The following is a 15,465-nucleotide window of genomic DNA, read 5'->3' as shown; positions in this document are numbered from 1 at the left end:
GGTGGGATTTTCAGTCCTTAACATGAAATAAGAGCATCGACATACAAAGTTTTGTGCGAAAATTACTAATGTACTGAAATCGTTTTTCAAGTATATAACACACATGCGCAGGGTTATGCTTCATATTAATAGGCTTGTTGTAATAAAGAAATGGCTTTTTCTTTCTCTCTTTTCTTTTTTAGGAAGTTCCAGGTTACAGGCAACCTCAGCTCACACAGTTGGTGTGGAATGGGCCTGGGAAGGGGGCGGGGAGAGGGCTGCAAAAGTGCGGTAATGAGGGTTTGCACCTCATGGAGCGGCTCAGGAGAGGGGCCGGTGAAGTGGAGAAGAGGAGGGTCCCCTGGGGTGTGTGCTGTGTAGGCACCTGGGCACACCTTTTACAGCACTCCATCAAGGCCTTCAGAGGAAGGCCAGCAGGCCCACAGGGAAGGAGGCCTCAGAGGGGAGGACTCTGGTTGGCTAACGACCAGACTGGATGTGGAGCTGAGAACGGGGCAAGGGCCTTGACCGAGAGCGCAGGGCCAGCAGAAGCAGTGTAGAGCACAGCGCCACGGCCTCGGCCACCTCCGGGGAGACACTGAATGCACTTAAGGTGTGGCCCCAGATAACCAGCCTCCGGAGAGCACTGTGTTCACTTGGGGCTCAACCCTCGTGTTCCCTTTGCGTTCACCTCTGGGGTTTAGTGCTTTGACCTTTCCCAGAATGCTTAAAATCTAATCCTTTTCCATGCAACTTCATAGAAGGTTTAACCTCTCTCCCCCAGACCCCATCTCACCCCAAGTGCAGCTTTTCATCCTGGTTGTAGATACCACCTTAAATACATTCTCTCCCTTGAACTGAAGATTACCTTGTTTGTCCAGATCAATATTGACCAAGGTCCTAACTCCCAAAAGAGAATTATTATCTGCTGTTTGACTTGGTTGGACTATTCTTAGCACAGTGGGGAAATTAAAAAAGACTGCTCGCTGATTAGCTCCCTGGCTGCAGAACTGATTACAGTCACACTTGGTGGTGTGTCCATTGAACCCCACCGCTTTTAAATAGGTCGTTGACAGAGGGGACTGCTGGCTTCGCGTTGTCGCTTGGCTCCATGGAAAAAGCCAGGCATACGCTGAGCCTCTGCTCTTCCTTCTGCTGGCCTGGGCCCGGTTCTGACCTCCCCTGCTTTTGTTTCCTACTCTCCCCCTGTACAGAGACAGGGCAGGGCATTGTTCATGCACTGACCGACCTCAGCAGCCCCGGCATGACCTCAGGGAACGGAAATTCTGCCTCCAGCATCACCGGCACTGCCCCCCAGAATGGTGAGAATAAACCACCACAGGCCATTGTGAAACCCCAAATCCTGACGCATGTTATCGAAGGGTTTGTGATCCAGGAGGGGGCGGAGCCTTTCCCGGTACGGACTACTTCTTTTCCCCTCTTTTTTGTTTTTTTTGTTTTTTTGAAGTATATTTTGGATGTGTATTAGAATATTTTTACATTTCCATGTAAAATGTCCAAAAATGTAAACAATTTGCTCTTTCCTTGCTAATTAATCCCCCTGCCCCCCAAAGATGCCAGAGCCATTTTCTTTCTAGGATTAAGTGTCTTCCCAGGGTCCAGAGGGGACCCGTGATTGGGAATCATTGGCAAGGTCCCTTGGTTAGAAGTTTCCACACGTAGACTCAGCCACGTCCCTGCCTGGGGATGTGTGACCCCTTAGTTAGAAGGGAGTTCACACTGGGGTGTTTGGGGCAAGACGATAGGTTTGGAGAAATGAGACCTCGTTTGGTTTTGAATGCCGGAACCTCTGAATGGCAAAACTTGAGCCAATTAGAGACCAAAAGAAACCTGCAGAACAAAATTTTCAAGATGTGTCTGAGATGAGAAGAGAACAGGGTTGTAGCCTGCAGCTTCTTTTCTGGTGACAGAAGAGAGAGTGAATGAGAGTGATGGGGTATGTTAGAAAGGGCACAATCAGATGTCTCCAGTGACAGCGTACAACTGAAGGGAAATATGAAAGAATCGAGAAAATGTCTTATTAGAACAAAGCGCCCACAGCCAATTCTGTGCGGTGTGACTTGGTGAGGACGGGTGGTGCTGTTACCCTGGTAGGAGGAGCCCAGAACCCGGTGCGCGCCGGCCTCTCCCGCCAGGAGATTATCCGGCTGTTAGAGAATACCATCTTCACGGGATGCCATCTGCCTTTGCCTCATTCGTTGGGTCCATGAGTGATTTGAATGGTCAGCGGAAGACTCTAAGCTTGATTAACTGAGCTGTCTGGGCTGCCCTTCTTAAATGCCAGAAGACAAATAAGGTCTTGTCCTCTATCCCTCTGAAGGTTGTTCAAGGCCTGGGGCAAAAAAAATCTACCTGGAGCACCTTAGCTATAAGTAGCTCCAGCCCCCTCACGTCCCCTCCCTCATTAGACGAGGTCCTCGCCTTGGCCTAGAGAACACCAGAAACCAACCCATCTGACAGGGTGGGTGCAGACTGGTGGCACCCCCACGGCGTCGCCCCAGAGATCCTGGCAGCCACAGAGGGCATTTGCTCTGTGGCCCGGCGTCTGTTTCTTCCTGCTCTCCTCCATGGCTGCCTGAGCCTCTGGCTTGGGTAGAGCGGCGGTAAGGTGGAGGAAAGGAGGAACAACAAATGGCTGCCGAGTCCCTCTAGTGTCGTGTGTTATACCCACACATGAGCACTGAGTCCCGGCAGCTGCTCCGGTGGTGGGAAACCTGATTTCTGCCTCCATCTCTGCCCCTCACTCGCTGGAAGAGTAGGTGTCTCCCTAACCTCCTAAGCCATCCTTTGGTCCTGGACTGAAGCCATCCCTGCACTTTGGTGACCGGTGGCGTCTTGCCTCATGAGCCACACCGCAGAATAGGGCCTTGAGCAGGGCGCGCTTGGATGATGATGTAGAGGCTGGCGTCTGTGCCTCGATGCTTTATATTTGTACTTTTGATGAGGCTGGATGGCGAGGAAGTGTCTCCCGCCTAACCCTCATGGCCTCCGTGTCACCTTGTCCTCTAGGTGGGACGCTCGTCCCTGCTGGTGGGGAATCTCAAGAAGAAGTATGCACAGGGGTTCTTGCCTGAGAAACTTCCACAGCAGGATCATACCACCACCACTGACTCTGAGATGGAGGAGCCCTATCTGCAAGGTAGGACACACACACACACACACACACACACACACACACACACACACACACACCACCACCACCACCACCCCCCCCAACAGGCCTGCTGACTTGGCTGAGCTGAGCGGGAGGTCGACGGGCCGCAGAGGCAGGCCTCACACACTTCCGCTCGTGGTATCCGTGGAGGAGCCCTGACCAGGGAGTGGGGGACATGTCGGTCTACTAAACATTACCCCCCCAGGCCCTACCCCCAGAAAACGGAAGGGGGAAAGTCCCTGTCCTCGGGACCCGTGTGTCCCCTGCCTCTCCCCCAGCCCCGCTCCAGCCCTGCGCAGCACTCCAAGAGTTGCTCTTCCTGTGGGAGTCGCTGGCAGGAGGGGAGCGGGCAGGCAGGAGTGCCCTTCCCTCGCTGCCTCGGGAGCCGGCCCCCGGGTGAGGAGGAGCCTCTGCCTGAGTGGGGGCTGCGTAGGATACAGGACTCCCGGGTGCTGGGACCCAGGGCAGCAGCCGACTAGACAGGGCAGGGGAGGGTGGGATCATTCCAGATCAGTCGTGACGGCAGCCAGGGCATTGCCCGTGAGCTTCCCCCTCTCTTCCAGAGCCGTAAAGAGGGGTGCCGATTCTTCACCACCCGTGTTTGCCTCAGGCTCATAGCACTTGGACAGAAAACCTGTTAGGTGTCTGGGGGTCATCACCAAACACCACTGCTACTTGCCAGGGTGGGGGAAACATCCCTTCCCAAACCAGTGGCGAGAGGAGATGGGCATTTTCCAATTTAGGCCACCACTGTGTGTCACAGCTGTGGGGACGCAAGGAAGAGGCAGAGCAGAGAAGGGAGGCCTTGTGCGGGTCCCGTGGGGGTTGTTCATCTTTACCCTTACTCCAGTTTCCATACTTTCCAGAATCCAAAGAGGAGGGTACTCCCCTCAAACTCAAGTGTGAGCTCTGTGGCCGGGTGGACTTTGCCTACAAGTTCAAGCGTTCCAAGCGCTTCTGTTCCATGGCATGTGCGAAGAGGTGAGTGGCCTCAGCCCCTCCCCCTCTCCACCCCCTCCCCCTCCTCAGGATTGCAGCACCTCGTGTCCTGCCTCCCTTTAGCCGCCTCTCGTCCCTCCTGGGAGTCCCTCCATGGAGCTTCCCTGCGTTCCTACTTCCTCCACCTGCCTGGAAGCGACACCGGGTCACTAACCCACCAGGTCCTAGAACCCAGAGCTTGAATAGTGACCAGCCCCGAGTCCAAGGAAGGGAGGCAGTGCTTCAGCTCAGCTGGCCCTCCTGGGCCCCGCGGCACCCCTCCTCTTTTCCTGCCCTCGGCAGCTACTGTCCCCTCTGGGCAAGCCCTCCTCTAGAAGCTTCGCGCCAAGCCATTGTACCGTCAGACGTGTTCTCTTTGCGAGCTTCACCCACATAGACCAGTGATCCCAGCGCATAGACACAGTGTCGTTTACTGCGAGCCTGCCCCATGCTAGGCGCTGCTCTAGGCAGCTGACCTGCACTGTGTCATCCGATCTTCATAATAACTGTGAGGCAGGCATTATCGCTGTCGCCTTCACACATGCCAGGAACCTGAGGCACAGAGAATTAGTAGTTGTGCTGAGTGTCATGGAGTTGGGGAGTTAGGCCCGTCTGACTCTAAAGCCCTATGTGGTCTTCATACCAAGGCAGAAGAGGCCCTGACCTCGGAGCCCTGAACCCTCAAAGAATAGAACTCTCTCGATCCCTAGATAGAGAGGGGCTCTGCATGCCAGCTGGACTAAGGCTCTCCTCAGCCCTGTGCTGGAGGCAGTCAGGGTGCCTTTGTGAAGCTGCCAGGCTCCAGGCACACCTCGTTTTATTGTGCTTCCCAGATGCTGCATTTTTTACAGATTGAAGATGTGTGGCAACTCCATGTTAGACAAGGCCGTTGGCACCATCTGTCCAACAGCATTCATTCACTCCTTGTCTCTGTGTCCCATTTTGGTCATTTTCCCAGTGTTTTCTTCATGATTATCACATCATGGCCATCTGTGATCAGTGAGCTTTGCTGTTACGTAATCATTGTTTTGGGTGGCTGTGACTTGTTCCCACAAAGATAGTGAACTTAATCAGTAAACGTCACAGGTGTTCTGACTGCCCCACCAACCAACCGTTCTCCCATCTCTCCGGGCCTTCCGAGTCCCCAAGACACGACAGTATTGATCAGGCCCATTAATAACCCTACTGCGGCCTCCAAGTGTTGAAGTGAAAGGAAGAGTTACAGATCTCTCACTTCAACAAAAGCTAGAAATGATTAAGCTTAGTGAGGAAGGCATGTGGAAAGCCAAGATAGCCCGAAGATAGGCCTCTTGCTCCAAACAGTTAGCCAAGCTGTGAATGCAAAGGAAAAGTTCTTGAAGGAAATTAAAAGTGCTGCTCCAGTGAACATGCGAATGATAAGAGAGCAAAACAGCCTTACTGCAGATATGGAGAAAGTTTGGAAGGTCAACCAGTCCCAACATTCCCTCAAGCCAAAGCCTAATCCAGAACAAGACCCTGAATCTCTTCAATTATGTGAAGGCTGAGAGAGGCGAGGAAGCTGCAGAAGAGGAACCTGAAGCTAGCTGAGGTTGGTTCGTGAGATTTAAGGAAAGAAGCCATCTCTGTTTCATAAAAGTACACAGTGAAGCAGCAAGTGCTGATGTAGGAGCTGCAGCAGGTTACCCAGAAGGTCCCGCTACAGTAATTCACGAAAGTGGCCATGCTAAACCACAGACTTTCAGTGCAGACAAAACAGCCTGTTATTGGAAGAAGACGCCATCTAGGACTCCTAGCTGGAGAGGGGAAGTCTGTGCTTGGCTTCATAACTTCAGAGGACAGGCTGACTCTCTTGGTAGGGGCTAATGCAGCTGATGACTTCTTGGAAGTTGAAGCCAGAGCTCATTGACCATTCTGAAAATCCTAGGGCCCTTAAGAATTATGCTAAATCTGGGGAGCGCCTGGGCGGCTCAGTCGGTTAAGCAGCTGACTTCGGCTCAGGTCATGCCCTCACAGTTTGTGGGTTTGAGCCCCGCGTCCGGCTGTGTGCTGACTGTCCAGCTCAGAACCTGGAGCCTGCTTTGGATTCTGTCTCCCTCTCTCTCTGCCCCTCCCTTACTAGTGCTCACTCTCGCTCGCTCTCTCTCTCAAAAACTGAATAAACAAAAAAAATTTTTTTAAATAGAATTATGCTAAATCTACTCTGCCTGTGCTCTGTCAATGGGACAGCAAAGCCTGAATGACAGCATGTCTGTTTACAAGATGGTCTAGTAAATAGTTTCAAGTCCACTATTGAGACTTACCGCTCAGGAAAAAAAGATTTCTCTCAATATATCACTGTTCAGGGCACCTGGATGGCTCAATCGGTTAAGCATCTGACTTCAGTTCAGGTCATGATCTCATAGTCTGTGAGTTCGAGCTACATGTCGTGCTCTGTACTGATAGCTCAGAGCTTGGAGCCTGCCTCCGATTCTGTGTCTCCCCCTCTCTCTGACCCTCCCTGACTTGCGCTTTGTCTCTCTCTCAAACATTAAAAAAAAGTTACAAAATGTCACTGCTCACTGAGAGTGCACCTGGTCACCCAAAAGCTCTGATGGAGATGGCAGTGAGATTTCATGTTGTTTCCATACCTGTTAACATATCATCTGTTCTGTAGCCCATGAATCAATGGGTCATTTCGACTTTCAAGTCTTTTTAAAAAGTGCATTTTGTAAGGCTCTAGCTGCCATAAATCAGGATGATGGATCTGGGCAGAGTCCATTAAAAACTTTCTGGAAACGATTCATCATTCTAGATGCCTTTAAGAACATTCGGGATGCATGGGAAGAGGTCAAAATAGCAACATTAACCGGTGTTTGGAAGAAGTTGATTCCCACCCTCATGGATGACCGTGAGGGGTTCAAGACTTCAGTGGAGGAAGTCCTTGCAGATGTGGGGGAGACAGCAAGAGAACCAGAAGGAGAAGTGGAGCCTGAAGATGGGACAGGATTGCTACAGTGTCACGGTATAACTGGAATGAATGGGGAGTAGCTTCGAGCCGAGCAAAGGAAGTGAGAAAGTGTGGATGGAATCTCCTGGTGAAGATGCTTGTGAAGATTGTTGAGATGACAGCCAGGGATCTAGAATAGTGCATAAACCGGGTTGATAAAGCAGTGGCAGGGTTTGAGAGGATTGACTCCCAATTTTGAAAGCAGTTCTGGAGGAAAAATACTCTCAAACAGCATCGCATGCGACAGACTGTCCGGGAAAGGAAAAGTCCGTTGCCACGGCAGACTTCATCGTTGCCTTATTTTAGGAACTTGCCCCAGCCTTCAGCACCCACCACCCTGATGAGTGAGCAGCCGTCCACATCGAGGCAAGACCCTCCACCAGCAAAAAGGTTATTACGACTCACTGGAAGCTCAGATGGTGGCTAACAATTTTTAGCAGAAAGGTTTTTTTTTTTTTAATGTTTTATTTATTTCTAGGAGAGATAGAGAGAGACAGCGTGAGCAGGGGAGGGCCAGAGAGAGAGGGAGTCACAGACTGAAACAGGCTCCAGGCTCTGAGCTGGCAGTCAGCACAGAGCCCGACGCGGGGCTCGAACCCACGAACCGCGAGATCATGACCTAAGCGAAAGTCGGACGCTTAACCGACTAAGCCACCCAGGTGCCCCAGCAGAAAGGTATTTTTAAATTAAGGCATGTACATTGTTTTTTTGGATGTAATGCTATCGCACACTTAATAAACTCCAGTATAGCGTAAACCTTACTTTTCTCTGCACCGGGAAGCACAAAACAGTCTCGTCTGACCCGCTTTGCTGCAGGTCAGCTCTGGAACCGAGCCCACAGCGTCTGTGGCGCGCCTGTACTTCCCAGGAGGGCCGTGCGCAGTGTCTCAGGCACAGGTCGTGCTCAGTGCAGAGATCTTCACATGATCCGAGTTGTTGGGTCAAGCACTTTCCACACATTGGCTCATGTAACAACCGCCAGACCGCATTTGGGAAGTGAGCCATCTCATCCCCAGCTCCAGATGAGGAAACTGAGGCTCGGAGGTCAGTGGCTGGCCCAGAGTCACACAGCTTAGTAGTCTGTGGCAGATCCAGGACTGGCGTGAACAGACAGACTCAAATATTGCTGGAGAGCCCAGCTGCTGTCTTCCCTGTCTGACTTCCCTCCTTCCCTGACCCCCGCAGGTACAACGTGGGGTGCACCAAACGAGTGGGGCTCTTCCACTCGGACCGGAGCAAGCTGCAGAAGGCAGGAGCCACGACCCACAACCGCCGCCGGGCCAGCAAAGCCAGTCTGCCACCACTCACCAAGGATACCAAGAAGCAGGTGAGGGGCCGGCACAGCCTGAAGCTCCCTTGACCCAAGTCCCCGCCACCTTCCCTTCTTAACGGACGTGGGACACCCACGTGCCTTTCCACTGCTGACTCTACTCTGTCATGTCCTCACTTCTCACAGCCTTCCCAGGTCCCGTAAGGGGCCCCTCCATTTAGACCCATGGATGCTTGGCAGGTGATTTCCCTTGCCCCTTCCTCACCCCTCCCCTTCCAGTTTGCTTCCATCCTTCTGGAGCCATGGAAGTGGGGTCTCCTCTGCCTGGCCCTGTGAAGAGACAAACTGTCCCAGCTGTCTCGTGTCTCACGTGGAGGGCGGGGCTAGGAGGCAGCCTGTACCCTTTACCCCCACATCTCACTGCCTCCTTTGTTCTTCTTAATGTTTATTTTTGAGAGAGAGAAAGAGCATGAGTGGGGGAGGGGCAGAGAGAGAGGGAGACACAGAATCGGAAGCAGGCTCCAGGCCCTGAGCTGTCAGCACAGAGCCCAACGCGGGGCTCGAACTCACAAACTGTGAGATCATGAGCTGAGCTGAAGTCGGCCGCTTAACCAGCTAAGCCACCCAGGGGCCCCATCGATGCCGCCTCAAACACGGAACACTGAGTTCTTGAAACCTCTACCAGGAACATGGCCATTCATTCGTTAAATACCCTGTAGCCCCGACTGTATGCCAGGGGTGCTGTGAGGCGCTGAGGCTCTAAGTCACCCTGCAGCAGCCTGCAGCCTCGTGCACGTTCCACAACCCGATGTGTTTTTGCTGCTTGCTGTCCCCTGGGCCATAACCTCTTTAAGAATCTGATGAAAGCTGTGATCCAGCATGCACATGCCCAGGAAATTCTCCGTGCTATTTCCTAGACCACCCCGAAACCCATAGAGCCCTGGTTTAAAACCCCACATGTAGAAGACACAAGAGGGATAGGGTCAGATCATTGCCGTGCAGCGTGGTGCATGCGCCAGTACTGGGAGGACCAGAGAGGGGACAGCCCACCAGGTGCTTTGATCTAGGAATTCAAAGGTATGTAGTCGTAGACCAAGTAGAAGGAGACTACTTGCCTTTGCTAGCGGTGCCTTGCTCCCCCATCCGGAAGCCAACCATTCTCTCCGCCCCCAGCCAACAGGCACCGTGCCCCTCTCGGTTACGGCCGCGTTGCAGCTGACACACAGCCAGGAAGACTCCAGCCGCTGCTCGGATAACTCCAGCTACGAGGAGCCCTTGTCACCCATCTCAGCCAGTTCGTCTACCTCCCGCCGGCGTCAAGGCCAGCGGGACCTGGAGCTCCCTGACATGCACATGCGGGACCTGGTGGGCATGGGACACCACTTCCTACCGAGCGAGCCCACCAAATGGAATGTAGAAGATGTCTACGAGTTCATCCGCTCCCTGCCAGGTAAGGCCCCTGAGAGTCCCCTGCCTGCCCGGATTAGCTAGCAGCGCACCGGTGAGAAGGAGAGACCTCACCTCCCCCGACCAGGAAATGACTCAGTTAATGACTCAGGTTCAGGAACGGGAGTGCAGAGATGAGTCTGCGATTCCCGCCTGGAGGAGCTTACTTTCTAGTATAGAACACGACTGTAAGTAACACCCTGTAGCTGTAGGGAGGCGTGTTTGCCGCCACAGGGAGCGCTCGGTGTGAAATGCGGAGGGGACGGTGAATCAGCCCTGTGTCCCTCCTGGGACAGTGCGAGAGGGGTCCAGTGGAATGCAGGCAAGCTGTCAAGGTGAAAGCCAGCATAGGACAGTGTGAGCTGGAAGCCGCGGGCGGGCAGGCCTCGGCCAGCAAGAGGGATGGCACAGGGAGGCTGGCCAGCAGAGGTGCGGACGTGCGTGTCTGTCGCGTCCCCGGGACCACACGTAGCCCTGGTGGGGAGGGCGCGCGGTGCTGAGGGCCACGGTTTAGAAATGAACCTTGAAAGGCAAACCTCACATTTTTCACGGACGCTCTCGGGACCCCACACTCTCTCTCCTGTTGTTGCCTCCAGTTACCCAGCCGCTGGCCACGCTGGGTACGGAGGCCGCCACAGGCCTGGGACTGTGAGCCTGGGGTGGAAAGAACAGTTGAGAGCGCAGCCTCTGCCACTTAGCTCAGGGCGTTAGTCCCCTGTTGTCCCACCCCGAGAACGTGTTATTGTCATCGTGGCGCCCCCCCCCCCCCCGCAGTTACTGTGGGGGAAGGAATCTGGGAGTGGCTCTGCTGGGCAGTTCTGCCCCAGGGCCTCTCACAAGGCTGTGATGAGATGTGGGCCACGGCTTCCCTGGGGTGTGGGACCCCGTCCCAAGGTGCGGGTGTGGCTGCCCACAAGGGGCCTCAGTTCCCCTCGGTTCCAGCCACTCCAGGACACTCATGCTTGGGTGACCTTAGGATGTGGCAACCACTTTGCCCCACTTTGCACATGCCGGCCTTTCCCTGATTAGGACTCGGAGTCTGGCAGTGACTATCTTTCCCTTTCTGGGTTCCACCCTCTGAGTCATCCTTTCTTTCCCATGAAAGGCAGCATAGGCGTCAGCAGGGTAGTTTCCCTGGCCTGGTGAGCTGCTCTTCATTTTCTGTGACCTCTCACCCTTGCGGTTCGAGCAGTGTCTCTGCGAGTACAATTCTCTGAAAATCTTTGTGGGCTTCCTGTGCATCTTGTTGGGGTTCACTTTATCAGACAAACCCCGTACCCAAAACTGCTCCAAGGTAAGCCTTCCTCTGAGCCGGCTTCTTCTGAAGCCGGGGGGGCCATGCCCCTAACGTCCCAGAAGCTCTGCTGTTGGATGGTGAGGATCCGTGAGGCACGCATCCTCCGAGAGGCCCCTGAGGCAGCACCTTCAGGCCTCGGAGGTCTTAGTGAAAGATTGGTCATACCCTCCCTCCCACCTCTAGGCCCTGTGTCTTGGTCCTGGCTTGACCTCTGCCTAGCGACAAGTGGTCTTAGTTTCAGCAGCATTTGCTGCCGGAGAGGCTAGGGATTTTCACACCAGCCCGTCCTGGCGCCTTGCCTTTTCCTCGCCTCCCCCCAGCTTCCTGTGCGCAGAGCCGGACGCGGGGCAAAGCCTCCAGCCTTCTGCTGGAACGGTCCTCAGACCCCTTGGTTCATGAGGCACATTAAACGTACCGCGTTACACCCGCGGCACGGTCGCCACAGTTTCTCCATTTCTTCCTATTTCCAGGGACAGTTTCCTCCCTTTCCTCGAAGCCTCGCCCGCTTTCCTCACAGGCCGTCAGACCTCTGCCCAGCCTCTCGGAGTGTCTGAGGCGCCTCACTGGCTCTCTCCTCACAGTCCCTCCAGCTGCCGCCTCCCGGCCACGGCAGCAGCCCTCTTTCAGGAGCCACAGTCTGCATTCATTACCCCAGAGCGCAGCGGCTGTCACCCCAGGTTCTGTGGGTCAGGGACGCAGCTCAGCTGCACAGCGCTGGCTTGGGCGCTCTTACGAGGCCTCCGTCGCCATGGCGGCCAGATTGTGGTCGTCTGGTTTGCAGCCGGACGACCAGTTCCAGGGCGCATACCCCACTCCCGCGGCCCCCTTTCCTCTCCACCTGGGCCTCTTCTGAGTGCTGCTCGGGGCTCCCCTTGACATGGTCGCTGGCTTCCTCCAGAATGAAGCTGGGTGGCAGCCGCTGTGCCCTTGGTGACCCAGCCCCGAAGTCTCGCACGGTCACTTCCGCAGCACCGCGTTGCTCTGCCGGGCCCGCCCAGTCCATTGAGGGGAGGGCCCGACGAGGACACGCGCGAGGGAGGAGCAGGGGACCACCGGGCAAGTCCTGTGGCCTCCGAGGGCAGGACGGCCTTCCTTAAGGTGCGGCGTGGCCGGGAGGGTTAGGTGAGAGCGCGCGTCCCGGTGCAGCACCCGCCAGGCGAGAACTCGGGAGCTCTGAGTGACGCTGACCTTGGCGCTGTCCCCCTCAGGCTGCCAGGAGATAGCAGAGGAGTTCCGCGCCCAGGAGATCGACGGGCAAGCCCTGCTGCTGCTCAAGGAGGACCATCTGATGAGCGCCATGAACATCAAGCTGGGGCCGGCCCTGAAGATCTACGCGCGCATCAGCATGCTCAAGGACTCCTAGGGCCGGCCGGCGCAGCAGGGGTCTGGCCCGGGCTCCTCCGCCCGACTGAGCGGAGCCAGGCGGACGTTCCTGAGGGGCCCAGAACCGGGGCCAGTCGGAGGGAAGGGCTCTCCCTGTGGGGCGTGGCTGGTGAGGAGGGCTTGGCAGCCCCTCCATGGCTCTCAGGGGCCTTTCTTTCTGTGGGAGGGGCAGAGAGGTAGGTGGCGCAGAAGATGGGGCTTTATGCTTGTAAATATTGATAGCACTGGCTTCCTCCAAAGTCCCAATACTCTAGCCCCGCTCTCTTCCCCTCTTTCTGTCCCCCATTTTCCAGGGGGCATATGGTCAGGGCTCCCCAACCTGAGTTGGGTTACTTCCAAGGGCAGCCGTCAGGCCTGGATAGAGGCCTCGCGAGCCCTTGCCTGCCTTCCTCCCGCTTCTTTCTCCAGGCCTGGCTAACTCTTCCGTTGCCGGCTTCTCCCCCTTCAGCCCGTTTCTGAAGCAGCCAGGGGCTCTCCCCCTTCACCCTCCGCAGGTGGAGCGAGAGAAGCTGGGCCCGGTTCGGCCACGCCCGCTGGCGCAGACGCCTTAACGCTGTGTGTGTGACTGGATGACTGTGTAGGAGCCTGGACTGACAGATGGGCCCAGAGCCACCCTCTGGCACCTCCAGGTGTTCTGTAGCAAACAGCCACTTAGTGCTTTGTCCTGGACTCCACTCAGCCTCAGGATGGGGAGTAGAAAGGAAGGGCAGCCCCCGTGCAGGGAGGCGAGGTCAGGCGGCTCTCCTTTCCAGAGTGGGCACGCGGTCTCCGAAGCCCTTCCCACACTGTGAAGTCCCCCCGACTGCCCTGCTGTGCCACGAACAGCATTAAGGGAGCTGCTGTAGGCCGGGCTGGGCCTCCTGGCCTGCCCGCCCGGCCTGCCCCGGGAGCCCCTGAGCGGGGGCCCACGAACGTGTGAGGGCAGAGAAGAGCCGGGGTGACGTTGCCCGTGAAGAAGGCAGCCTTGGGCCTCCAGCTCCCACACTTGTTTGCCTCTCGAACTTGCCAGCAGTGTGAGCTACCTGCGGAAGAGGCGGGGCAGGAAGGGCGAGGGCCTGCCTCTGACTTGCCCTGTCCTCGAAGGCTCCTGGGGGAAGAGCAGGGCTCTCCCTGGGAACGGGGTGGGCACCTTTCTCGGCTTGTTCTATTCCCCACTCACACCCCCCAGGCAGGGTTGGAAATGAAGGACTTTTTTAACCTTTTGTTTTCGTTTTTTAAAAATAAATCTGTAAAACCTATTTCTTCTGTGCCTTTCTCCGCTGGCTCCTTTTCATCCGCGAGGAGAGGGGTGGTGCCCTGGGTCGGGGGAGGGACGGCCTTAGCCGGACAGCATGCCCTCCACACTTTCCTGGGGCCCCGCGCGTGGTCCTTGGTCCAAGGGTGCCCTTAGTCATGTCACAGGAGGAAGCAGACACACCCTCTTTTTCACAGGTGTCCCTTGGAGTGGGAGTGGCCAGAGCCCCGCAGCTCTGAGCCCTCCTACCCGCTTCCCGCTTCCCGCAGGGGAGAGGCGATGCTGTTGGGCCAGGAATCACCTGGAACACCCGGGGTAGGGCCCAGACTCTTCCGTCCCCAGGCACACATCCTCAGTTGTTGCTGCTCAGCGGTGCGGTGTCCCCAATAGCCCTTGGGATGCCTTTGATTCACTCGGCAATTTCTGAGCATTTTTTGGATGTTGGAATAGCTACTTACTAGAGGCTTTGTCCTCACGGAAGTGAGACACCTAAGCCTTGAATGAAGAAAACAGGGCATTGCGGGACGCAGGCACACAAAGGCATGGGGTGTGGGGTGCAGATGCTGGGGCCCGAGCGCCTAGGGTGGCCCCGGCGCGTGCGGCCCTGCGCCTGCCTGAACCAGGCCCCGTGGTGAGCAGAGCAGCCCCTGCCCTGCCCGAATGGAGCTGAAACTCCCTTAAACTCCTGCGCCTGGCCCTGGAGAAGGGAAGAGGGAGGCAACCTGGCCTCCTGCTCCTTCCTGTCCCTGGGTTTTTTGTAAGGCGGTGTTTCAGCTTGTTTAAAATGTGGGTTTGAGGCCTGCGCCCCAACGCCCACAATCAGCCTCCAAGGGTGGGGCCCAGGGAGATGGGGCATAATAACTTCTAGCAGTTTGACACCACCTCTCTGGAAAGCCTGTTAAATTGTAACTACCACCTGGAGGAAGAGGAGAAGCGGACTGATGAGTTTGATTACCCAGAGGGCCGAGCCCGGACTGGAGGGGCCAGGGGCGTGGAACCCAGGGGAAAGCAGGAGGGGAACTTACCGCGGCGGAATGCAGGCCCAGCCGGCTGCGCACTGGGGCCTCTGCGGATCCAGACAAGTCCCTTCGCCCCAGACCCCCGTTTTCCCTTGGTGGGGGGGTGGGGAGGGAAAGCCAAGCCTCTCCTGAGTTTGCTCCTACCTCTACGCTGAAGGGGGAGGGCAGCGAAGCTCCTGAGGGGCCGTGGGGAATTCGAGAACACTGACTGACAAAAGCAAATACTGGTGCTATTGCTTTTGTTCACGTGACAGGCCCCACCTGTTATAAGTCGGAACGGTGCTTTTTATTTTTTAACATTTATTTATGAGAGAGAGAGACAGAGTGTGAGCGGGGGAGGGGCAGAGAGAGAGAGGGAGACACAGAATCCCAAGCAGGCTCCAGGCTCCGAGCTGTCAGCACAGAGCCCAACCCGGGCTCGAACCCACGAACAGTGAGATCATGACCTGAGCTGAAGTAGGAAGCTTAACCGACTCAGCCACCCAGGTACCCCTGAAGACTGCTTCTTTTTTTTTTTTATTAAAAATTTATTTATTTCAGAGAGAGAGAGAGACAGCGTGAGCAGGGGAGGGTCAGAAAGAGGAGATACACAATCTGAAGCAGGCTCCAGGCACTGAGCTAGCTGTCAGCACAGAGCCCAACACGGGGCCTGAACCCATGAACTGTGAGATCATGACCTGAGCTGAAGTCAGACGCTTAACCGACTGAGCCACCCA

General features: G+C 55.7%; 1 protein-coding gene across 2 annotated transcripts in view; it reads left to right on the top strand.

Annotated features, from left to right (window-relative positions):
- PHC2 (polyhomeotic homolog 2) overlaps window positions 1-13,734 on the top strand; it is a 113,882-nt gene extending 100,148 nt beyond the window's left edge. For both annotated transcript variants that reach the window (XM_077769461.1, XM_077769460.1), the window contains exons 10-15: window positions 1,194-1,396; window positions 3,010-3,139; window positions 4,021-4,135; window positions 8,286-8,427; window positions 9,544-9,820; window positions 12,322-13,734. In XM_077769461.1, coding sequence (XP_077625587.1) covers window positions 1,194-1,396; window positions 3,010-3,139; window positions 4,021-4,135; window positions 8,286-8,427; window positions 9,544-9,820; window positions 12,322-12,476 — 1,022 coding nt within the window. In that variant the 3' untranslated portion in view covers window positions 12,477-13,734. The remainder of the gene's footprint in view (window positions 1-1,193; window positions 1,397-3,009; window positions 3,140-4,020; window positions 4,136-8,285; window positions 8,428-9,543; window positions 9,821-12,321) is intronic.
- Window positions 13,735-15,465: the final 1,731 nt, after the last annotated feature.

Source organism: Crocuta crocuta, unplaced genomic scaffold (assembly GCF_008692635.1).
Source record: "Crocuta crocuta isolate KB4526 unplaced genomic scaffold, BGI_CrCroc_1.0 scaffold351, whole genome shotgun sequence".
In the NCBI taxonomy this organism is placed as follows: Eukaryota; Metazoa; Chordata; class Mammalia; order Carnivora; family Hyaenidae; genus Crocuta; species Crocuta crocuta.
This window is presented reverse-complemented; position numbering and strand designations above follow the sequence as displayed.